Source organism: Populus alba, chromosome 1 (assembly GCF_005239225.2).
Source record: "Populus alba chromosome 1, ASM523922v2, whole genome shotgun sequence".
Classification (NCBI taxonomy): domain Eukaryota; kingdom Viridiplantae; phylum Streptophyta; class Magnoliopsida; order Malpighiales; family Salicaceae; genus Populus; species Populus alba.
The window spans coordinates 6,283,984-6,309,455 of record NC_133284.1 but is presented as its reverse complement, the minus strand read 5'-3'; the positions used below and the strand labels follow the sequence as shown (position 1 = coordinate 6,309,455).

The 25,472-nt window shown below is 35.1% G+C and overlaps 1 protein-coding gene across 3 annotated transcripts; it reads right to left on the bottom strand.

Annotated features, from left to right (window-relative positions):
* Positions 1–765: 765 nt before the first annotated feature.
* Positions 766–9,295, bottom strand: LOC118042613 (protein MEI2-like 4). 3 transcript variants are annotated; one of them, XM_035050326.2, is made up of 16 exons: positions 8,785–9,295; positions 7,950–8,155; positions 7,684–7,729; positions 6,291–6,611; positions 5,688–6,118; positions 5,415–5,573; positions 5,128–5,244; positions 4,897–5,045; positions 4,405–4,502; positions 3,979–4,167; positions 3,775–3,879; positions 2,745–3,393; positions 2,402–2,486; positions 2,225–2,293; positions 1,813–1,992; positions 766–1,584 (listed from the first exon to the last, which is right to left on the bottom strand). In XM_035050326.2, exons 2-16 carry the CDS (start codon positions 8,022–8,024, stop codon positions 1,426–1,428), a joined length of 2,832 nt encoding a protein of 943 aa, XP_034906217.1. In that variant the 5' UTR covers positions 8,025–8,155; positions 8,785–9,295; the 3' UTR covers positions 766–1,425. The 3 variants fall into 3 exon arrangements, with proteins under 3 accessions (XP_034906217.1, XP_034906208.1, XP_034906211.1); XM_035050317.2 differs by having other exon boundaries at positions 3,775–4,167; positions 8,785–9,294; XM_035050320.2 differs by lacking the exon at positions 8,785–9,295 and adding an exon at positions 8,644–8,774 and having other exon boundaries at positions 3,775–4,167.
* Between the last annotated feature and the right edge of the window lie 16,177 nt (positions 9,296–25,472).

Below are 25,472 nucleotides of genomic sequence, written 5' to 3'. Positions count from 1 at the left end.
ATATATTGGCAAGGAAAAAAAAGAGAAGAAAACATAAAAGTTCATGAGAGCTCAACCACTACGTCGTTGTGTATGCACCACACCTCCAAGAAGATTACGGCAAAACGCTTCAAAAACTATCGTGGAGGTCAGCATTTGCACATGAGACAACACCTTAGTAATGCTTATGTCTACACATGCCAACCACTTTTCTTTTTAAAATAATATCTATATTTATGAAAAGATCGAATATCTCCCTAGACAACTTGTTAATTACTAGAAATTAAATTTGAAAATGCAAAAGTGCCCTTAATTGCAAGTTTGAATTTTTGCTTCTAATGATATGATAGTCTTTACACTTTGATTCCAAAATATATAAAAATTATCTTTGATCAACCTTTTACCAAAATTTACTTTTAAAAGTTATATAATCTTTATAATATATTTTTAAAAGATTAAATTATCTCCAATCAATTTCATAATAACTAATAAATCCCATGAAAAATACCATATTGGTTTAGCAAGATCATTGAATTTTTGTTGAAATAGCAACATAATAATTACTCTATTGCGGTGATCTGTGTCTAGGAGCAGTGAATTCACCTTGGCTTCCAATTTATTTTTATTTTTTTAATATCAAGCAAATTCATTACATGTTGCAGGAACCTCAGCCGGGATTACCATCAAAATTTCCCAGCTAAATAGCAAAAGAAATTCACACATTATTCCGAGATCTAGAGCACAAAAACAGGGGGCGCAAGCATAGGTCAACCTACACGTACTTGCTGAATAGAATTCCTTTATTGTATCACACTCATAGGTATAAAAGATATCACAACACATACGAATAAACAGCATGTGAGGCCGTAAAACTGTGTGGTTTCCAGAAAAGAATAGGCACAAAGTTAAGGGCACAACACGCCTCTATCAATAAGCAATAATGGTAAAACGACATCATTAGTTGAACACCTCAAAATTTCCAAAACAGAGCTCCTCCCTGACGTCGGTATATATCAGCGAAAAACTACAAATGGGATCCAAGCCATACATTCAAAAAACAAACAAAACCCGGGAAAATACAGAAGCCTCTGGAACCACGACAAAAAGATCCCTTCAGTTCTCAGAAACTCTTATACATATGTTGTATGTGTGTATATATATATATCTATATAGGACTACTCTCAACAACATCCAAAATTTCGAAGCTCCACCAGATGCTTCTCTTGCCTAACGAGTTCAGAATTTTATGAAAACCAGAATAAAATTGGAAAATCACCTTAGGTCTGGCTATGTCCCCTAAATGTTTAAGAAACTTCTCAAAAGCTGAAACAAAAAAGGTCTCTTTTAAATCAGGCACCCCAACATCATTCATAAGGACTTGGAGTGGTACCGATTTTAAATTACTCATTCCTACAAGGTTAGCGCCCTCAAAAACAAGTGGCTTGCTCAATCAGACTCCTTTCCAGAACCTGAGGAAGCATCCCCATTTGAAGAATCCTCCCCACCCGCCAGATCTGATGGGCTTCCTTGCTGATTCTCCTCATGGGTGATGGTTCGGGGTTTCCCAGGTCTAGCTCTTACATTAACCCCCATTGGAAAAGGCACCTGCAAATAAATACAGGGTTGGCATGAAATTACTTTCATTCTTTTATCTAAGACTGCCGTTAAATGAGGTAATTTGGTTGTTCTACGTCAAGACTGAAGCCCATTTTATGGACATCAGCACAAAATCCCACCCACATTTAGCAGCATTTCTAGATTCTGTTTTATGTTAGTCCATATGGAAACACGTAACTAAAATCCAAATTGCCTGACATGCTGTGATGTGCATACCTGGTCACCTGCATTGGGTCCATCAGTATTGAAGAGAATGGGTCTGCATCTCTTATCCTCGTTCATCAAGCTTGAATTCTGGAAATGTGCAATGAGAGCTGCTTTTCCTTGTATGCGAGCATATGCAAGCAATGCTACCTTTTCACTATTGAACTTCTCCCATTTCTTCCCATTAAATGCCTGCCATAATTTAACTTTCCTTTTAGCTTTAGCCTTTGCATGTGACCTTTAGGATAAAATTGCCAGTGGCCTATAACTACACTAGCCACCCCTACTTTATCATCTTATTGCAAGATATACTTTCACCTTAAAATTTTGGGTAGGCAGTGTAAACGGAATGGCAAGTATAACAAGGGCGGAAAAAGTAATTTATGCAATCTATTAACAACATTACAGCTTACACATCACAAACCTGATAGAATGGAATTATTTGACTGGGATCAATCATGTTGATAAATGCATACCCAACATTGCATTTGTTCTGCAAAAATTGTTAGGGTCAGGTATTGCATATGGATTGAAAGTGTATCAACAGAAACTTTGGTTTTCCCACTACTCATCTTTAACCTTGAAATTAAAGGGCACTTGCCTTAAAATCAATTGGCAGGTAAATGAAATTGTAAGACCCTTTATGATGTTCATCAATTGCTGCCAGAAGCATTTTTGAAGTATACCTGCCATCAACACCACATTGTCACAGCTAAATCATAACCTGGAAAAGAAGAGTTATTGGCAACCTTTTAACTGAAATGTGGTCATAGTGCAAATATTTCTTGTCTAGTGAAGTTTGTTCTATATAAAAATCATTGAGCATGCATAAACATCACACTTTCATGGACAAGTTACTGCTTCAAAAACAGAGTTCCATCAATAAATAAATAGTAGCCACCAAGCAGAATATGATCACGGTTTTGAAGTTAGGTACCACATACTTGTTCGGAATATTCTTTATCATAAGTGTTGTACGGTTGTCTTCCCCTCGCAATATCCGATCAATGTCAAGCTCATATTGTTTCTTGTCAGCCTGATTAATGCTGCCCTCATTTCTACGGCTTCTAGCACGTTCACTAAGAGGATCAAATGTATTAATCATGGGAATCATTTGGCCTCTGCCAGGAAACACCATGGACCTCTGCTGTTGGGATTGGAGCCCAACATTATTTGGGGTCATTGAAAGTTCCAGACAGTTTCCGCCAACATGAGGAAACATGTTAGCAGAGAGAAATTCCATGGACTGCAACGAATTATTGGGTATCCTTATGCTCCCAAGGGAGCCAGGATGGAAACCAGATGTGTCAGGAGATTCCCCTGCATATGCACGTTGCCTATCCCAGAGAGAAGGATTAACAGCTGGCGCTGATCCCACATGTTGGTTATTGATGGGTAAAACTGGATTCTGCATAGGAGATGGTGCTCTAGGAGGTCCATGCAGCCGTGGTCCAGGATGAGCAATAGAAATTCCATTGACAAACGATGGCGAGCTTGGCCAAATCATGCCTGGAAGCTGGTGATGATAGGAGTTACCCCATATATAGTGATGCCCAGTTAGAGGGCAGCTTCCATTTTGAGCAGATCCAAAAACTGATAAAATGGAGCAAAGGCCAGATAAATGAATCTATTAAGAATTTGAAATTGTAACAAATAATCACCAGTATTCTTCTAGCACAGAACTCAATCATTTAACATGTATATCTTTCGATAACATCACAACTTTCATTATCTGCAAGTGAAACTAGCAAACCAAAGGCACGCAATGAAACCTATTAACCTTGATCTAGAAATTCCTGTAGTTCCATGGAAAAGATACGGTAGTTTGAAAACTTGGCTTTTGTAAGTCAAACAACTGAAAACTCAGTATTGTTAGCAGCACCACTGGGCTCCACCAGCTATGTGGAGTACGAAAACCAAAATAAATAAAAAACAAATAGAAGACAACTTCAGCAAGATATTCATTGCACTTACCTCCTTCACTGAACTCAATTGGATTTCCATTTGAGCTCATTTTGGATAACGGCCGGGTATCAATTCTTTCAAGTGGCCTTGGATTGATGTTTGCAGCCATTGCTCCTGAAGAATTGCAGTGAACACCACTATTTAGACCATCATACTCTGGAAGTGAATGAGGATGAAAATTTGGCACGCCCTGAATATCAAATTTCAATTGACCTGGTGAGTGACTGAGCTCGGCAAAGCCAGTATGATTGCCAGCTGATTCAACTCTCAAAAGTGAGGACAAGCTGTTAGGAACACTAGAAGAGATTCCATGATGCAATGCAGATTTCAAAAATGGAGCTTGTATTGCAGAGGGTGCACCCAAAATAGGCCCATTATCCATGCCACTGGATGTAATTGTTCCTGTTAACAATGCTTCATGAGTGACATGACTATTAAATTAACGAGGGATAAAAATGAATATAACAAGTGAAATTTAACATATTTTACATGAACAGACAGATGAAATAAATGACCCAAAAGTTGCATAATATTATAACTCCCGTCATTGTGTCTATTCGTGCAAAATTCACTAACTTTGGTTTGTCTTATTAGCATTATCCTATAATGAGTAGGATATCACATTTCCAACAATCATACCAGAGAATCCAGTAGTTAAATTAATGGAAGGGCTAATCTGCTGAACAAAAGGCCCAAAATCATCTTGTTCCAACTCAGTAGGAATCTGTTGCGATAAACTGCATGCCAAAAATCAAGATAAACCTAGAGTTTAGCGAGAGATCCAAAGAAAAGTCTAGGTTAGCTAAGCAGAAATGACAAACCAGCTGAAAGTTTGAATATTGGCAACAAAAAGTAACAAACAGGGGGATGGAGAAGGTCTTGCATATCTATGTTGTGAAGCAAATATATATACAAAAATGTAAATGCAACCAGGAAAACCATTGGTTCTGTCTGCTTAAACTAATGTTTCTCTATTTTATCGCACCCAAACATGGAAAGAGAGGAAATACTTCTGCAACTCTCCCACTAAATTGGATAGTTAATCAAAAGAAACATAAAGCAAAAGGAGGAAGAAAGAATGTGAGGAAAAAATAAATAAATGCAGAGTTAGTATGCTTGGACAATACCCACCGTTTTAAACCCCGTGGATGGCTTGCCTCTAGCTTAATCCGCTTCCCAGCAATATCACTCTTATTCAATGCACAAAGAGCAGCCTCTGCAGCTCTCACATCATAAAATTCAACTAATTTGAAATGACTTCTGTTTGGGGTTTCACGAATCTGCAATGCAAGAGCAGCATGGGTTCATGCCTAGGTTGCAGAGTTTTGTTAATAGCAATATAAAATCAGCAACCGAGTTCACCTCCTTGATCTCTCCATAAACACCAAAGATCTGACGAAGTTCGTCATTTGAAACAGAAGAATCAAGGTTGGATGCAACAAGAGTACCCTGGTTAAAATCTTTCTCTGAAGGGTTGTCCTGAAAAAAGTAATCAACAAGTCATGTGACAGGATTCATGCATGTACACAAATGTAGAATGTATGCAAAAGAGTAAAAGTCTTAACAATGGGACCGTCATTCTGATAAACTAAAGTGATTATGGACTAATAATAGCTCTATAATTAAACAGGAAAAACATTGAAATCCACCTTTGGAATTGAGTAGTGAATGTCAAGTTTCCTACGTCTCAATGGCCTATTCTGTAGTGCTTTCCTCGCGTTTTTGGCTGCTCTAATATCGTAATAGGATATCATAACAAAACCACGATGCTTGCAAGCCGTATAAAGTGTACGGATATCACCATATTGCTGCACATTAAGCATACACAATAATAACAGAGGGTGAGACATTCTTTGAAGACAAGTAGCTCAAGTTAATAGCATGTGTGAAACGCAAACTAAAACATGAAGTCAAACACATACCTCAAATACAGCTTTTAACTCAAAGTCTTCAACATTGCTATTTATATTTCTCACAAAGAGTGTTCTGGAAGGGTGTTCACCATAAGGGTGTTTTCCTGCCATTGAAAGATTGCATGCCCCCAGCTGACCATTGGAAGCTCCTCCAGGAAATTCAGAATCAATCTGGGCCACAGAACCATCATCCCCCAAATCCATCCCTCCAACGCTGCTGAAAAAGTCCAACTCCTCCATATCATCTCCGCCACTGGGATGGTTAATATTTTCTACCCTATCAGTCACCCCAGTAAACAAGTCATCGTCATTAGGGAGAAGGTTACCAATGGTTTGGGCCTCAATTTCTTCAAGGGACTCAAAAGGTTCCTCTTCCTCGAAATGAGATGCAATAGCATCAGCAGAATGGCCATATATAGGATTGGTTGAAGATAAACTCACTGCATCAAGAGCATGAAACAGTAGATCAGTTCGCAGTATCTCAAAAGGAAAGTACATCCTAGAAACCAAATCTAGATATGGCAAAGGCTAGCATGTGGCGGGTAATTTATATTTACATGGCCTTTGTGGAAAAAGTGTGGCAAAACAAGCCAAATAGGAGAAGAAACTTACTCTTTCTGCTAAATGATTCTGATAATGAGCTTGAGAAGAGACTATTCTCATGCTGCGGTGCCATTGCGTTCACTTCGCAACCTTCTGAAAAATAAGATGCCGGCTGTACATTCAAACTAGTCCTTGTACCTGGATCATTGTCCACAGGTCTCAAAAATGTGAAGGACCTACTTGATGCTCTCTCTGCTCCCACTGCATGCTTATCTAAGCTATGATTCATTTTATGGTCACGCATTAGGGAAGGCTGAGGATGTTCAAGTGATTTAACCGAATCCACAGCTACAGGTTTCTCTAGGTGTGTCGAAACAGCTGATTTCCCGGCTGCAGTTAAACAAATTATATTAGTTTCTACTCCATGAAAAAACTCACTTACCATAGTGGAAGTGCTATACTCACCTAGCGATGACATCATTCCACAAATTGATCATGCACTAAGAAGACTAGTTTGTAATGAATTTAGAGCCAATAATTAATTCCATGGTAGGATCCATTCTTAAATTCTGATTAAATCTCAATTTGGCACCAGCCCCGCCTATAATAATCAAAAAACTGAACTACAGTGCTTCTACTGAAAAACACTTTGAGGAGAGCAGAAAATTCAATGAAAGGAATTATTTAGTGCATGTGCTTCTACTGAAGTATCTGATTTACATTTCCTTCTGGCTCTTTCTCCTGAAACTCACTCGCTAAATTATTTAGTGCATACTTCCAGAAAAATCAATAATTCTAGTTCCAGCTTTGTTGACAATGTATTTTCAATAAGATTATTAAAGGCACGTGACAAGAATGAAGATCGCGATTAAATATTTAGACTAAAATATCAAAGTATTTTCAGTAAGATTATTAAGGCACGTGACAAAAATGAAGATCATGATTGAATATTTGTTAACGAATACTAATATCTTAAACATGTTAGCAACTATGGCAGGTCGATCAATCCACATTCACAAAATTAAACCTTTATTCTCTCAATAATGCCACAGCATGTCATCCTATAGACCTCATTAATAGCAGTTTACGTCATCTCAATGAGCTAATTCTTCTTTTTCCAATTCAAGATACTTATTAAATTACTTAATGTCCACATGGTTTCTTAGCAATCTGACATACAGAATTGAAAGATATATCCAACCTTCCAAACCACACAACACAATCGATGTTAAAGTGAGGATCTAGAAACAATCAGATCCCAATTTGGGAAGACAGATAAAGAGTTGTGAAGTGGCTGACTATAAAGAAACACTTGTATGTCCTAGGAATTGACCAACATACTGCTTAGCTGCTATCCAAACAATTCCAAGTTCTCAAATGATGTAAAGGTAACAAAAAAGATCCAGCAGTCCATTTGATGAATCAAAACCTTAAAACCCACACATATCTCAAATATACTGACCATGTTGATCAGGCATCGTGTCTGACTTCCAAAACCCTACCAGCCTCTGCCAAGGGTAGAAAACAAAACCAATCAGTAACAATTCAAACATAAACCACATAAAAAAAAAACAAAAAAAAATAACATAATAATAATTAAGCACTACAATCTACGCCAATATAAAAACCGTTACAAAAATATAACCTAACCATGAAACAGAATCAGAAATGATAACACGAATAGATGATTAAACTAAAGGTTGAAACACAGAGATGCACCGGCAGTACCTCTGGAAAAGAAACATCCTCAGAGAAAAATGATGATGAGGGCAAACCCTGTGAGTCCATTATTTCAGATGGCATTATGAATTGATACCTAAAACAAGACTATATAAAAAGCCCCCACCCACAAAAAAAAAAAAAAATCTCAATCTGGGCGGCCCACTGTTGCATTAACACTTGTGTACAAAAATCTCTGAGTCTTGTATGTAACTCTGCAAGGCAAGAATTTGGAAAGTAAGAGATAGCAAAGCAAGGCAAAACTAGGCAACTTAATAAAGCACGGGTAAGAATGATAAGGATTAGGGATGATTAATTTCATTAATAGCACAATCTGCAAGTTGTTTCAGCTTAAGATCTTAATTGAAAAGTAAGCAATTATGGCAAGTAAAAAAACAACAAAAACAAAATTAATTATTCCTTCATTGGATACTAATAATAATTACTGTAATAATCTCTCACAATTCACACCAATCAATCTTTTCTCAAATCAAAAATAATAATTAAAAGCAAACACGGAATTGTTAATTAAATTCTATTTTTTGCAGGTGCAGTTTTCAATAGATCCAAAACAGCTTAAAGTTAACCTGAATTAGCAAAATTGAGTAACCTAGAACATTTTTGGACTCAAAAAAATAACCGACCAGAGGATAAAAATTACAAAAACACACGTTGGAGGCTTGGAGCACAAAATGTAACAGACCTCAATTATTAAGCAGAAAAAACAGACTCCGGTTCCTAGAGAGAGAGGGGGAAGGGGGGGAGTACAAAGCGGAGAAAGAAAGAGAAGAGAGAAGAGAATTTAAACAGAGAGAGAATTCAAAAGAGAGATCGAATAAATTACGGCTAAAGGAAAGGGAAATTGAAGGAAGAAAGCATCATCTTATTAGCAGCATAGCATCTTTGCCGTGTAAGATCCTCCAACCAAACACCGCCGTCCTTCCTTGATTCTCTTTTAATTTCCCTGCATTGCACGTTAACCTCTCCTATACTTTACTTCTTCGTCTTTTTTTTTTACAAATCTTCTCTCTTCAGCTAAAAAACAGATTCTCCGGTGGAGAGAGACGGAAGCTCCGGCGAGATTGAGACCTCTCGCCAGAAGGTGAGAATATTGGCGAGGTTGTTCTTTTCTTTTATCTCTCTGCCGGTAAAAAAAATGAGAAGACTCTGGTTGCAAAAACTAGACCAGGTTCCTACAAACACGAGATCATGAGAAAGAGATGAGGTTGAGAAACCGTCCAGACTTGATTCTAACGCCGTTAATTAGAAAATCCGTTGTTAGTAAAAGAACGAGAAAGGTCTTCTTTCTGTCTTTAGCTCTTCGCTGTGTTGTATGGATTTTAGATTAGATGGAATAGAATATTAATTAATTATTGATTTTAAGATATACCCCCCCCCCTCTCTCTTGAAATGCCACGCTGGCTTTGTCTTTGAAGCCGGTTAATTTTAAATTTGAATTGTGAAATGACGAGAAAGGACTTGGCCTGCTATGAAATGATTCAGCCATGGAATCGGTTATTTTAAGTAACAAGTAAGGCCTCGCTAAAGCCACCTTCATAGAACTCATTTATTTATATGTTTTTTTAAAAAAAATGTTTTTATTTTTTTGGCCTTAAATTAATTAACTTTTGTATTTTAAATATTTTAATATGATAATAATAAAAAAATATTTTAAAAAAACAATCAACACTCTAACATCAACCAATTAAACTCATATAGCACATTAAAAAAAGATTATGCGTCTGTTTGACACTTTCATCTATTCAACCTCGTTAATGAAAGTTAGTTTCCAAGAGATCCGACAGTGAAAAAAGAAAAAGAAAATAACAAGGTGAAAAAATTGTGGGTGGTGGCGGTGGTGGTGGTCACAGGCTTGGTACAGTTTTAGAAACTCCTCTTGATGTAGCGGGCCTTGAGATCCGTGCGGTGCTTAAATTCTCAGATAGATAGAGAGTACTTATACTAGTATTTATTTAATGTGCTGAGAAATTATCCAGTGATACAGTGACGTGATGGTACGTGAAATTTGTGGTAGAGAAACAGGAATTTTAGATTTTATTTTCCAGGCTTCGAGTAATGAGTGGTTGGAAATATGTTCGTACAGTAAGAATCGAGTACCTTCAATTATAACCTGTGCCTGTTCGGGAATTAAGTTATAATTATTTTTTAAAGTATTTTTTATTTAAAATAATATTTTTTTATTTTTTAAAAATAATTTTTAATATTAAAAAAATATTAATTTAAATATAAAAATAAAAATATTTTTAAAATATAAAAACATATAAGACGTAACTCTGATTTTGCTGTATAGGCATGGTTGATGTTACGTGGCTGAATAAAACAGAGAGGCGTCCTTAAAAAATGAAGTTAAATGTCAAAAACGTGAATTCGTGAAAATTTAGGTGACGCGTGTGCCAAATCATTTATTTCTTAGAATCTCTTTTTGAGTCACGAATCAGGTGATCTGTCGGCCTAATTGATGTTAAGAGATGATAATTCAACTCCATGGATATATCCGAATTAACTCGAATGAATAGGTTTTCTAGATAGTCATATTATATTATGTATAGTAAATAGAGCACAAATATTAACAAATTCTATCCTAAACCTAACCCAGATTTAACTCTATATATATATATATATAAAATATTTACATTTTTTTAATTTAATATAATATTTACATACCTCAAAAATATGTATTATCCTTTTATTTTATGTTGAGTAATAGATAATAATCAAATATTCAACATTAATTTGAAACATAAAATATAAGTTGTCCAGATTTTTTCTTCTTTATTTCCACGAAGTGCACCATTTCAAGTTATATTTGCTCTTTATGTTTCTTGATTTTGTAAAATTAAATTTGTCGCATCTTATTGCAAATCAACATATTTATATTTATCCACGTGAAACATAAAATTAGGTGGAATTTAGCTGAATCTTGACTGAAAAATTACATCGAGTCTCTCTTGTAGTCTTATCATTTTTTTATTATTTTGTCTCTATTCTTTCAAAATTTACACCTAATAAAAATCAATTTGAATTTTTTTTAGGGTTTTCAAAGTCAATGAAAACACATAATATTCACTTTCAAGATCCATGTAACAACATATATATTCACCCCGGAGTCACTTCTCTCCAGAGTTTATTATCATGGCAGAGTTGTTAAGAAATCCAGTTTATAATCATCTGGGTAAATATTTTATGGGTTACAGACCTGGAAAAGAAGATATGAGAACACTTGGGTCGCATTTTTTTAAGCCTTGAACGCACCACCTGGTATTTGAAATGAAGATATTAAAACATTCATGGACGTCACACGCATAAATGGACAAAGCTTTCATAAGAGATGAACTCTCACTCTCACTGTAGTAGAGTACTGCCATGCTAGAGCATCCCTTGCGAGGATAAGTGATCAGTATAGATGCTATTTATTTTTCATAAGAGATGTATTTAATTCATTCAAACAAATAATGTCATGATGCAACATGTCGTTTCAAGATTAAAAGGAATTAACGAGCATAAATCTTGATGATAATAGACATAAATTCCCTGCTATTTGCTTGTTATCGTCCTTTTAAATTATATTCGTGTTTTCAAAATGTTCTGCAGTCTTCTTATATGAAAATGGGGTTTATTAATTCTTATAATGGGTTTTGTATTTATACCGGATTATAATTTACTCTGTTGACTTCTTTTTTCATATAAAAAAGGAGATCTAAGAATAATTTTTACAATGGATTTTGTATTTACATAGGAGAGAAATGTATAATTTTTAATACACCTTATATTTTATTTTATATTTTTTTATTATTATTAACGTAGATGCCCAAATCAACTTACACTAACTTCTATTAATTTCACGGGTTTTTAAAATTAAACGACTATATAATTCTTTAGTAAACATCATATTAGTAATCACAGAACTTAAATCTGAAATTATAAAAAAAAACAAATCTTTTGATTTAAAATTTTTATCATGGAGTCACTTACTAGATGGTTAGTGTTTTATTTTTTTTTAACAATTAGCAAGACTTGATGGAGTGTTAGAATATCATTCGACCAATTGTTGCATTATTCAAAAGTTTCTCAAATCAATGGCCTATACTCTCCTTTCGTCATCATTCGGGCGCCTGCATGGCAAGGGAGAGTAATTTTGTATATATATAATATGATTCACCATCGTTGAGTTGAGAAGCTTATCAATCATTTAACAATAATAATAATAATAATAATAATAATAATAATAATAATAATAATAAATTATCTGTAGGAGGAGAGCGTGGACTGCTGTGGAGTATTTATCAAGAATACGAACTTCTTAATTAACTTCGACTGCACATAGAATTGATGCCAACCATGACATTTAAATGTTTTGGATGGTAATTGTATGATAAATATATTCTTAAAATCTAAAAGGTTGAATCTTAATTAATAATTATATTTTGTTCTATAATAAATAACCACAATTATTTATATAGGGACTTCAACTAAAGGAAATTAAAATCCAAATATATTAGAAACGCAAAAAAAAAAAATGATGGAATCTAATTCACGCCAAGTCACTTATGGTCAAAGATAATTACTACCATTACAACTAGAATGCCCCTAGGCACGTGCGAGCCCAGAACTGATTTTACGGATTGACAACGTAAAGCAGTGGGAATTTTCTATGGCTAGATAATGGTTAGGTATGGTGTAATCTGTCATGATAAGATCAGTGCCTGTATTGGAGCCAGGTGCCCTGCCATGGTGTTGAGATGAGATAGGTGCACATGGCCACGCCCATGAATCCGTGTGTCACCCATTTGGCGCACAAGCAGCCAATCACACTCTTTTTGACACGCGTGAAGCGCGCTTGAGACTTGGACAGACTGCGTGATCTTAGTTTAGCTCGCCTGGCCATTGCATAAAATGACAGCCCAGCTCCTATGTGCATGCAACTGCAAGTACATGTTGTTTTATTTCTGAAAGGGGAAGTTGGCGTGTTTGGATTCTGAACCTGACACTGTTTCTGATACCCCGACTCGTTCATCTGCTCCTTTCTTTCCTGTGTGGACAGTTATTGAATTTATAACTATTTATTATTTCAAATGCATTGTGTTGGTGTCAAAGACGAAAGAAAAAAATAATATTTTCGCATTGTACATTGACCATTCACAATGACATTGCAACCGTTGACAATAAAAAAATTATTTTCAGATAATTATATAACATATATATTTACATGCATATAAAAATTCATGAGGTATAATTTAACTGATCAAATCCTAAATTTAAGTGCTATAAATCTCAAATCACTAAAAATATTAAAAATTTATTTCATTGTTAACTTTAAAATTTTAAAAAATTAGTTGAGATATATATAAATTAATACAAATATCCATAATTACCAAAATAAAAAAACATATGAGTCATTAGATACCAAAAATTAACAAGCTCTGAGCTCATCAACTCTCCCAGCAAACTCACACACACACACAGAAAGAGAGCTCACACGCTCTCCTTCAACTTCACGTTATCTAATGCATCTTCCTTACAAACACACACTACTACATAAGTTTCCCAATGATACCATGAGCTCATCGGAAAACTTATTTTGCAGGTGCTGGCGAGATTCAAATTTAGCAATCTTTTTTCGATGACTGAATTTATAAAGCCCATCAATCAACCATGAAAAAAACCCACGATCCTTAAAAAAAATTCCAACCTTGTTAATTATAAATAATAAATTAAAAATGCAAATTAACAACAAGAACATACCTTTGTACTTTAGTCACATCCAAATTTGGGTTATTTTGCGTCTATCAGTGCTTTTCAATATGCATGTTGCTTAGCTATTAAGCTTACGACTCAGCCAAGACGTGTGTGGTGTTGGTGCATGATAATCTAATATGCTTGAAAATTTAAAAAAATTATACTTATATATTGTTTTTGATCTGATATTTAGTGGTAAAAATATATCAAAATATATTGATAAAATCTTGATTTATCATACATAATAATAAAAATGATAGAAATTATTATTATAACTTGTTTTGGAATCATCTAATATGTGTTTTTTGATAAACATATCAGATATTTTGTTTTCAATCTCTTACTTAAAAAAATATATTTATTTTATTGAATTAAATTTATAGTGTTAGATTACTTGGGAAGCAAAGCCGTTTGTTACTCGATGAGTAGAAACTTTGAAATTCATTGGGAATGTGTAGATTGAATAACTGGCCAATGCTAGTAATTATCTCGTACTGTTTGACCACATGATGTTTAAACTTTCGTCGTTTCAGAAGCTTTATCCAGATGGAAGACATCTCCTTCCTCGTATAATATAGACAGCCTGTTTTTTTTTTTTTTTTGTGGAAAAAAGAAACAGATTGGTTCATAAGATTGGGCAGCTTAGTGAATTTACGAGACGGGTGGTAAAGGTAGGACAACGAGTAGCTTTGTCTAAAGTACGAGGAACATTACTGTCAGCCAGAAGAAAGGGATTAAAGAAGTGAATTAAAATTAAAATAGAAAGAACTGCGCTACTTTGCAGGGCTAGATTTAACAAAAAAAATGATGCGCGGCAACATAAATACATTTCATAAAAGAAAAAAAAATTAGTAACTCAAGTTTGAGTTAGAGAAGTGATCGGGTTAATTAAGTTAATTTTATTTTAATTAGAAAATAAAAAATAAATAAATAAAAACAATAAATAGATCATATAAAAAAACAACAATAGTCATAAGAAAAAGAACTTTTTTTCAAAGGAAAATAATAATACAACTCAATTCCTAACCAATTAAATACAAAAGATGAAACTAAATTAGAAAAAAAAATAAAAAAAAGCCTGATTTAACTCGATAGACCGAACTTTGGTAATAAGGGTGGGATAACCTAATGAAAGACAAAAAAAAAAGAGAAAAATGATGGAGATTAATTTAAAAAAAAAAACCAAATTTTAAAGGATAAGACCATAAAAAGATTCAAATTTCTTTTAAAATGGTCAAGCCAACCTGAGTTAAACTGCTAAACTTGCGTTCAGGTCATGAAATCATGATAAATCGATAGAAAAGAAAATAAAATAAAAATCACAAAGTTTATTTAAAAAAACAATATCGAATAATGAAATCAAAAAAGAAAATAAATTTCAAATAAAAAAGAATATCAACCTGTATTAACTTTTTAAACCTTTGAATAGGGTCATTATACTTGAAGCACCCCACCTAAAAAAATCACGAAAATCAACCCTCAACTAATCAAATATTGAAGAATAAAATTAAAAAAAAAATCATTTATATAAAATGATCCAAAACAAAAAAATAGCAATTAAGAGAGTGAGGATAGAATTAAAATGAAAAATAAATCAGAGGACATCAAATATTTTTTTATTAAATGGTGAAATTGAAAAGAAAAATTCATTTAATAAAAGGATCAAAAAAACAATAAAAAAGAATAAGGACCAAAATGAAAAAAAATACAACAAATTAAGATTGAACGATGAAATTGAAAATATATTGACATTTCACAAAAAAGTTAAGAACAAAAATAATAGAAATAAAAGAATAGAGATTGAAGTTGAATTCTCAATAAATAAGATGATTATTTTTAAAATTTTGAATGGTCAAAATGAATTTCAATTAAAGAAGGAAGAAAAAATAAACAGAAAAAGAAAATACCTCAAATGATAAATCATAAAACCCCATTAACAATAAATCACCCTACCATTAATGCCATGTGTTGCCTTAATAAGAAAATGATGCTAAACAACATGTAAAAAAAATATTTGGCTACCAGACAACACCGTGACATCTCCTATTCTATAATGCAAGCTTTGCATGTGCCAATAAATTTTAGTTTTTTTTAATTATATTGTATATTTATTAAAATATTAAAATATTATTTAATCAGCTTAATTATAACTAAAAAACTAGAATAAAAATACAAAAAAAAAACTCTAAATATCAATTATACAAAATGTATTTTTAAGAATGATTTGATCATTTCACTGTAGTTTTAAAATATAAAAATACCTACTCATCCATGATCATAAAGATTAATGAATCTTACGGAAACTTTAAAAAAAATTGTATTATCTTTAACGTCTAGTTTATAAAAGACAAATTTCATTATACTATTTTAATCAAGAGTAAATTCTCAATCAGTAAAAAATATTTTTTCAAATCGAATCAGCTTTTGTTAATGATTGGAGAGGGAAGCATGTGCGTAGCGCGACATAGTCAAGCACTCGTCGCTGTACGTGTTCCTACTTGAATAATTAGCCACCCTACGAGATTCTGTCCTCTTATTTTTACTTCCACGTGTGATATTTATTTATCTAAGCTCTGTTAACTCCTATCCCAATACAGTTTTTTCTTGCTTTTTTAATCCAGGGCTATTATCATTGGTTCTTTCAAATTATCATGTACCATTAGCCGTTGATTTTGGGAACTTCCCTGCTTCTGATTGGCTTCTCTCTTGAAAATTATATGTATTTACCTTTTTTAATTATGAAAAAAATGAATTGCACGTTTTTCTTCTCGTTTCCAGCTGATGGGTGGGTTAGGGCTTGAGCTCTCTAGCCCCTGGCCACGGGAATAGACAAGTTTTCCTTTTCTGCTGCAAACAAGGGCCCAGTATCTAGAGAAAAACAAAAAAGGAGAGCCTAAATTACTAATTTACTTTACTATTTTTTCATTACTAATAAACTAAAACCGTTCGGTGTTTAATTTTTTTTATAAATGGCTTTCTACAAAAAAATATTATGGTTCCAAAATTATCATTAATTAAAAATAAACAAAATATTCTTCTAGAAGCAAGAAAATTATATTTCATCTTAAGATTAAAAAAAAAAATAATCACAATGCTAAAGTGGATATCATGATTTAAATAAACACAATTAATGCTTGCAGTTGTTTCTTTGATTTTATCAGTTTAGATTTATTTATTCAATAAAAAAATAAAAAAAATAATTATTTTATCCTATATAAGAAATATAAATACTATCCATTTAGAAAGAGTAAAGAATATCATAATTATTTTTGTTTTCCCTTAAAATTTTACTTGTTGATGGTATTAATAGCAATTGTATGTTAAAATTTTTTACTTGAAATTATATTAAAATAATAATTTTTATTTTCAAAAATTATTTTTAATATTAACAAATTAAAACAATAAAAATATATATAAATTAATTTTAAATAATTATTTTTAAAAGATATAATTTCAACCGCGTCATCTTCCCTCGTAAACTTCCCGGCGGGTATTTTTGCCTTGTACTCTATCCTCAAATCCAAATCCAACGTTGGTTTTTTAAAAAACCCTACGTTAGTCCCGAGGATTACCCCACATTCTCCTTCCCTGTCTCCCATTCTCTCTGGAATTGCTCCCGGTACGTTCCTTTTTACTTGCATTGGCCAGTCTCTGTGCTTTTTTTTTTTTTTCTTTTGGATTTTGTTTGTGAATGTGTACTGTACTGAATAGGAGGATCTGTTTATAAGGAAAATTCCAACTTTCATTAGGAAATTAACTGGCATTAGGATTTTCTTTTTCTTTTTCTTGGAACAGTTTTGAAGTCATTTTCTTTGATTTTGTTTATAGAAGAGACTGAATGCTTAGAATTTCTTATAACCAAACATGTGAATTACAAATTGTATCAAGCACGGCATCTGGTTATTAATTCTTGATTTGGAAAATGCGAAGATTGTTTTTCTAAATGTAGAATTCTGATATTGGGATTAACTGATGGAGAGTCCATGCAAAGAAAGCAATATTCCCAGTTATGAATCTCTCAAGGAAGAACGTTTAAGTGAAGCATTTGAGGTTTCAGTGACAAAGACCATTGTGCAACGAGTTCAAAACAGCGAGTCGAAAGGGCCTCTAGAGAGAAGATGCAGCCCTGGACTTATAAATACACCTCAAGAGAAAAGGCCATGTTATGATGATGGCCAGAGCATGGAGTTAGATGCTCCTAAACTCGACATTTGCAAAAAAGAAGTTGAAGAAGAGTCAACAGGGCCGAGGGAGAGAAGGCCATATTATGATGGAGATCAGAGGTGGGAGTTAAATGCTCCTAAGTCCTAAACATGATGATTGCAAGAAAGAAACCAGAGATTATAATAGGAAGAGACAGTTAGAATCGACCAGAGATAATGCTGTCAAGAGAACCTGCATCACTGCATGAATCATTCATTGCAAGAATGACTACCTGATATAGATAGAAAAGGCGGAGAAGATTGGTGCGATAGAAGTTGTCTGGCCCTTGGTTCCGTGCCTTTTAAAGTTGATGAAGCAGAAATTGAGCTAGAAGACACTGCTTTCCCGAAATGGACAGACTATCAAGATTTTGTAGCAGAAGGCCTGCACAGCAGTGAAGGAGACAGTGAGGAATTTTAATTCTCATCACCTTAACTTTGCTCAGGTGATTGCATTTATGAGGATCTTTTATTGAAATGAATAGGTGAATGCTTATGTATATTTGTTTTACTGTTTGTTTTCTCCATCCTGGCATCATCTGGTGGTAATGTTTTTACGGGGAAGAGCTACATTAAGGTGTTTCCGGTTAAGACATCATCACGCACCTACTTGATTCTTTGTTTCCTTTCCTGTTTTTCAAATCAAAATGTCAGTGTTGAAATTTGTTTTTTACCTTGTGAATCAAGGTAGGCAGTGAGACAACTGCCAGGTGTTCGAATTAACAAAGAAGATGGAATCATTATGATTAAGAATTATCACTATCATCTGCATGACTAAAGCTGCACAGGTATTTGCTATACTTTGAGGTGAAAATTTAAATAACAGTCCATGTTTGCTTCTCGTGAAATATTGTATCTCACATTTCAAAATTTATGCCTTTTCTTTTGAAAACTTATTTGGCGAATAGAAACCATTAATACAGAACAAAATGGCTATCATGTGCCAACTCCTTTCTGTTAGGATACTGGCATGCAAACTCGACAAGATAAAAGGCTTAAATGAGAAATGAGACACACAAGAATTTACGTGGTTCACCCAATTAGGCTATGTCCACGGACAAGTATAGAAGGATTTTACTAGTAATGTGGGAATTACAACCTCTCTCAAATAATAGGAGAACAACTAAGAATCTCTCTATTACTAGGAGAAAACACCTCACTTACTCTCTCACAAATACCTCACAATTTAGTGGGATTACTTTCCCTCTTCACTCTCTCTTCTTTCTCTCTTCACTTTCTCTTCTTTCTCTCTTCACTTGGTGTGCCTATAATGCTTGGATGCATTGCCTATTTATAGGCAAACATCCATGTAAGAGCAAGTGGCCAACTACCTTCACATTCTCTCACTTGAAGACTCTGATGATTTAATCAAGTTTTCACACTTGATCATTTGTGATTCTTCTATCCTTTCAATACTTGTCATCTTCATGCTGCTTACGTTTCTGCTAGGCCATAAGAGAATCTGCACCATATATACTTATCAGTGTTGACTGGTTTGGTCAAAGCATCCGCTGGGTTTTCCTTTGTGTGAACCTTCTGAAAATCCACACTTCCATCTTCCACCACTTCGCGAACAAAGTGATACTGAACATCTATATGTTTTGTTTTTGAATGAAACGCTGGATTCCTTGCAATATGCAAGGCACTCTAACTATCACAATACATAAGAATCTTCTCTTGTTTGTGCTCGAGCTCCTCCATAAGTTTCTTCATCCATATTTCTTCATCCATATTGCTTCTTTACAAGCTTGTGTAGCTGCCATATACTCAGCTTCTGTTGTGGATAACGCTACAACAATCTAAAGCTTAGAGACCCAGCTCACAGCTCCTCCTGCAATTATGAACACATAGCCTGTAGTGGATTTTCTTTTCTCAAGGTCACCAGCAAAATCTAAGTCAACATAACCTCTGACAGTGAATTCTGATCCTCCATAACATAATGCGGCATCTGAGGTACCCTTGATGTATCTTAAGATCCTCTTGATAGTATTCCAATGCTCTCTACCAGGATTTGCCATGTATCGACTAGCTGCTCCCACTGCTTGTGCAATGTCTGGTCTTGTACATATCATGGCAAACATTAAACTTCTCACTGCTGATGCATACGGTACTCGAGACATCTTTATCCTCTCTGCTTCATTGCTAGGAGACATACTTGAAGATAATTTGAAGTTAACAAGAAGTGGGGTGGAAATTGGCTTACAATCTTGCATGTTGAAGCGTCGCAGATCTTCTTCAAATAATTCTTCTGAGAAAGCCAAATCTTCCTCTTACTTCTGTCTCGGTGAATTTGCATCCCTAGAATCTTGTTTGCTGGTCCCAAGTCCTTTATATCAAACTCCCTAGCCAACTGTGCCTTCAATTCTTGGACTCGATCTTTGTTGGGGCCTATTACCAACATGTCATCCACGTACAACAACAGAATGATGAAAACATCATTTTCTTCAAACCTCTTGTAATACATACAATGGTCTGAACTGAGTCTGTTGTACCCAAGGCTAATTATGAAGGAATCAAATCTCTTGTACCAACACCTCGGCGCCTGTTTGAGACCGTATAGAGATTTGTTCAACCTGCAAACCAAGTTCTCCTTGCCTGTTTCAGCAAAACCCTCTGGTTGGAGCATATAAATTTCTTCTTCAAGTTCTCCATGAAGAAATGCAGTTTTCACATCTAACTGCTCTAAGTGAAGATCAAATATAGCACACATCGCCAAGACTACTCTGATTGTAGTAAGTCGTACCACCGGAGAAAATATCTCATTGAAGTCTATTCCTTCTTTCTGAGCGTATCCTTTCACCACCAATCTTGCACGATACCGCTCCACTTGATCATTGTCATCACGCTTTATCTTGTAAACCCATTTGTTGCCAATGGCCTTTCTTCCTTGTGGTAGCAGAACAAGATCCCAAGTGTTATTCTTGTGCAGAGCTTCAATCTCCTCTTGCATTATTGTCATCCACATAGATATATATGTGCTTTTGATAGCCTCATGGAAAGTTGATGACTCTCCATCCTCTATTAGAAGACAGTATGCAATATTGCTCTCAGTAACATATTCTGAGTGCCAAGCCGGTGGTCTTCTTTCACGAGTTGACCGTCGAACTTCAGGAGTTTCAGACTCTATTTGTTCTTGTTCTTCATGCTCTGGTACAACTTTAGAAGAAGTACGATTCTGAGTATTTTCCATTCGAACTTCTGTAGTCTCCTTTAAAATGCTATCATTTTCTTCCATTTGCATTTTATCTTCTGCAAATATGACATCTCTGTTGATGACTACCTTGTGGACAGTGGGATCCCACAAGCGATACCCTTTCACTCCATCAGCATATCCCAAGAATACACATTTTCTGGATTTTGAATCCAGCTTGCTGACCTCTTGAGTATTGTACATCACGTACACAGGACTTCCAAATATATGCAATCGAGAATAATCAGTTGGCTTTCCAGTCCACATCTCCATCGGTGTCTTCAACTCAATTGCAGTAGACGGAGATCGATTTATCACATAACAGGCGGTATTGATTGCTTCTGCCCAGAATGACTTTTCTAGACCTGCAACCTTCAACATTGCTCTTGTTCTTTCCAATAGAGATTTGTTCATCCGCTCTGCCACTCCATTTTGTTGTGGAGTGTATGTCGTTGTGAACTGCCTTTTGATACCTTTATGTTAACAGAAGTTATTAAATTCATCACTAGTATATTCTCCTCCATTTTCAGTCCTTAAACACTTGATCTTCTTTTCAGATTCAAGTTCTACCCGCGCTTTGAAGGTTTTAAAAACTGCGAACACATATGCCTTCCTTCTAATCGGATACACCCAACATCTCCTGGAGAAGTCATCTATGAATGATACAAAGTATCTTGCTCCTCCCAAGGATACAACCGGTGCTTGCCAAACATCAGAGTGAATCAGGTCTAAAATGCATTTGCTCTTAGTTGTTGATGTGCCAAACTTCAACCTATGATGTTTGCTTGTAACACAGTGCTCACAAAAGGGTAAAGTAACCTTTGTAAGCCTAGAGAGTAACTTCTGATCAGAGAGAACCTTTAAACCTTTCTCTGACATGTGGTCTAGTTTTTGATGCCACATCATTGTCTTCTCTTCTGCAGGACTAGCTGATGTGATTGATGCTTCTGCCCCATGATGTGTTTCTCCCATTAATACAAACATGTTTGCAACTGTCTTTCTTGCCTTTAAAACCACCAGCGCTCCTTTGACAATTTTCATGATTCCATTGTGTGTTCGAATCTTACAGCAAAGACTATCAAATTGTCCTACGGACAAAAGATTCTTCTTTAAGTCTTTCACATGTCGCACTCCTGAAATAGTACGAATTAAACATCATACATCTTTAATTTGATGGTGCCAATGCCAGAAATCTCTAAAGCATAATTATCACCCATGAACATTGTGCCTCCAGAGATAGGTTCATATGTATGGAACCAATCTCGTCTAGGGGTCATATGCCATGTTGCTCCTGAATCCATTAGCCAGACCTCAGTGAGCTCTTCTCTATCTGTAGAGGTTGTTGCTGCTTCACTATATAGAACCTCTCCGTCTTCTGAGGTGCTTGCAACACATCCTTGAGGTTTTAATGACTCTGCAGTATTCTCTATACCGTTTTTAAACCAACAATCCCTTTTGAAGTGCCCTTTTCTGCCACAGTTGTAGCATTTCATAGTCTTCTTACTTCTTGATTTGGACCTCCCCTGCCTTTGACTCCCACTAGAGCCATGCTCCGTTGATCTTCCTCTTGACACCAATAACGCCTCTGCTTGGTTTGAACTGTTTCTGTCTCTTTTGTTTTTGCGCCTATTTTCTTCTTCCAAGATAGCGACTGCAACATCATCGAAGACTAAATAGTCTGAGAGGATATTATTGGTCAGGTTGATAATAAGTTGATCATACGAATCAGGAAGACTTTGAAGTAGAAGCTATGCACGTTCATTTTCCTCTATTTGTTGACCCAACGTAGTGAGTTATGAAAATAGAGTTCTTATTGTGTTGATGTGATAAGTCACCGACGTGGTTTCTACCATTCGAAGGGTATAAAGTCTCCGCTTTAAGAAAATCTTATTGTGTAAAGACTTGGACTCGTATAGCTTTGTTAGAGTCTCTCATATCTCCTTAGCTGTTTTCTTCTCCGCCACACTTGATAATACTTCATCAGCTAATGCTAAATGTATGTTAGCAAAGCATTGCCATCCATCTCATTCCATTTTGCATTATCAGTGATCTCAGCGGGCCGATCCCCAATTGCTGCCAAACAATTGTCTTTCCTCAAGATTGCCTTGATTCTCATTTTCCACAGTGAGAAATTGCTCCCCTTGAACCTCTTAATCTCGTACTTTGCTGCCATTTTATTCACCGTGATCGATTCAGCTATCACCGTTTCACATATCTGTAACGTATATAGAAATAGTATTGTGTGAAAAATACTTCACTAAATAAGTTCCCAGGAAAGATTGGAGGGGTCACAAATGGTCCCGCTTAAAACCCAATCTCCTTAGACAGAACTTCCTAGACTGTATTTAATCACCGCACTGACTTTCTATATACGCCAACAGTAACGTAAGTGAACAGTACCGTATGGATGAATAGTGTCGTATAGGTGAATAGTGTCGTAGACGTGAATAGTAACCGTATACACGAATAACTTTTGCGTGTTAACAACACCAACCAAGAAGGCTCTGATACCACTGTTAGGATACTGGCATGCAAACTCGACAAGATAAAAGGCTTAAATGAGAAATGAGACACACAAGAATTTACATAGTTCACCCAATTAGGCTATGTCCACGGGCAAGTATAGAAGGATTTTACTAGTAATGTGGGAATTACAACCTCTCTCAAATAATAGGAGAACAACTAAGAATCTCTCTATTACTAGGAGAAAACACCTCACTTACTCTCTCACAAATACCTCACAATTTAGTGGGATTACTTTCCCTCTTCACTCTCTCTTCTTTCTCTCTTCACTTTCTCTTCTTTCTCTCTTCACTTGGTGTGCCTATAATGCTTGGATGCATTGCCTATTTATAGGCAAACATCCATGTAAGAGCAAGTGGCCAAGTGGCCAACTATCTTCACACTTTCCAGGCTACTTTCACCGTTTCAAACTCTCTGTCTCTGCCTCGCTCTCTCTCTCTCTGGAGGCGGATCTTGGTCTTTGTGATTGTTATGCTAATGCTATAAAAACTTTGCAGAAGGGAAGTTCATCCGCTGATGCTAAGTGTTCTTCAAACCAACCGATTCTGAAGAAAATATCGAAGTCTTATTTATATCTATGATTGGAAAATCCCTTTACATGCGTTGTCCTAGACATGAAAGAGTTGAGAGGTGTCCATGCATCAATGAGGAGCAGGCATAAAATTAATTTACTGTCTGCTCCTTAAATTCATGGCATACACTTGAGTTGCTATGTGAAGTAATTTAGAACACTTAAAAAACGTAATGCTTTGTGAAAATTGTGAAAAAATTGGTCATGTTTCAATTTCTGCGTACTTGAGATGATGCTTGTTGAAGGTGTTCATCTATTAGAAAACTTTTATGATTCTGTTTGTGCTCCCACTGCTTATTTATCAACCAGTAAGAGTTATTGAATCGACCAAATATAGAATTAACGTGATAAGCAATCTTGACTATGTAATGCTCTGCTCTTTGGTATTGCTCAAGAACATTGTGATTAAAGTACTCTTTACCCTAATATAAGATGAACTAAAGGTGATAGCATTAGAATAAACATAATCTGAACTAAAGGTGATAAAATTACTCTAAGGAAACGGAAATAGCACCCAATAGAGCGATGAAGTGAAATTTGCAACAGCTGAAACATCAGGTCAAATGAATTGAGTGTTATCATCAATGAAATAGGGTTTCTCTCAACTGGGTGAAAAACACTTGATAGTGTTGTTGGTCCTGATGGGAAACTAAAACAGTCACCATGCTACTGTGGCACCGATGAGTGTCGGCGGCGCTTGTATCAGGTAAAACGGAGGTTATAAAATTAGATTACAGCTTATGTACACGTTTCTATTGAAAAACAAATACATAAAGCCATTGCTGAATTTTAATTTGTGCAGGATGCTACTTATATACAAGAACTCCTTTGGGCTTGATGTGTTTGAATAGCTGAGACATGTCAAATTAATAAAATTATCTGGTGGATATCTCATTTCTTGTCAGCCTTTGGTAATTTATCTAGGAATGGTAACGATTTTGTTAACTGCACTACATTTAATGAAGAACAGAGCAACTAATATCATTTCCTTCCTGTTTGATAAAGCTATATATTTTCTGTGCTTTCACCACACTCATAATTAGTTCCTTGAAGTCTGTAAAATCTAGTTTATTGAATCCTATGTTTGAAATGCTAGGTGATGCCGCTTTCCGCCCTTGTAGTGCCAATTGCCAAGCCTGGTACGAACCGGTTTTTTCTTAAGTGGGCAAGAACAAATCAATCACTTGAACTAGGTTTGCAAGGTCTATTGGTTTTTGTCTGCCACTCGGGACCTATCCAGGCTCGTAAATCAAGTGCGTGATTAAAGAAAAGGGGAGCACGATTGTGCA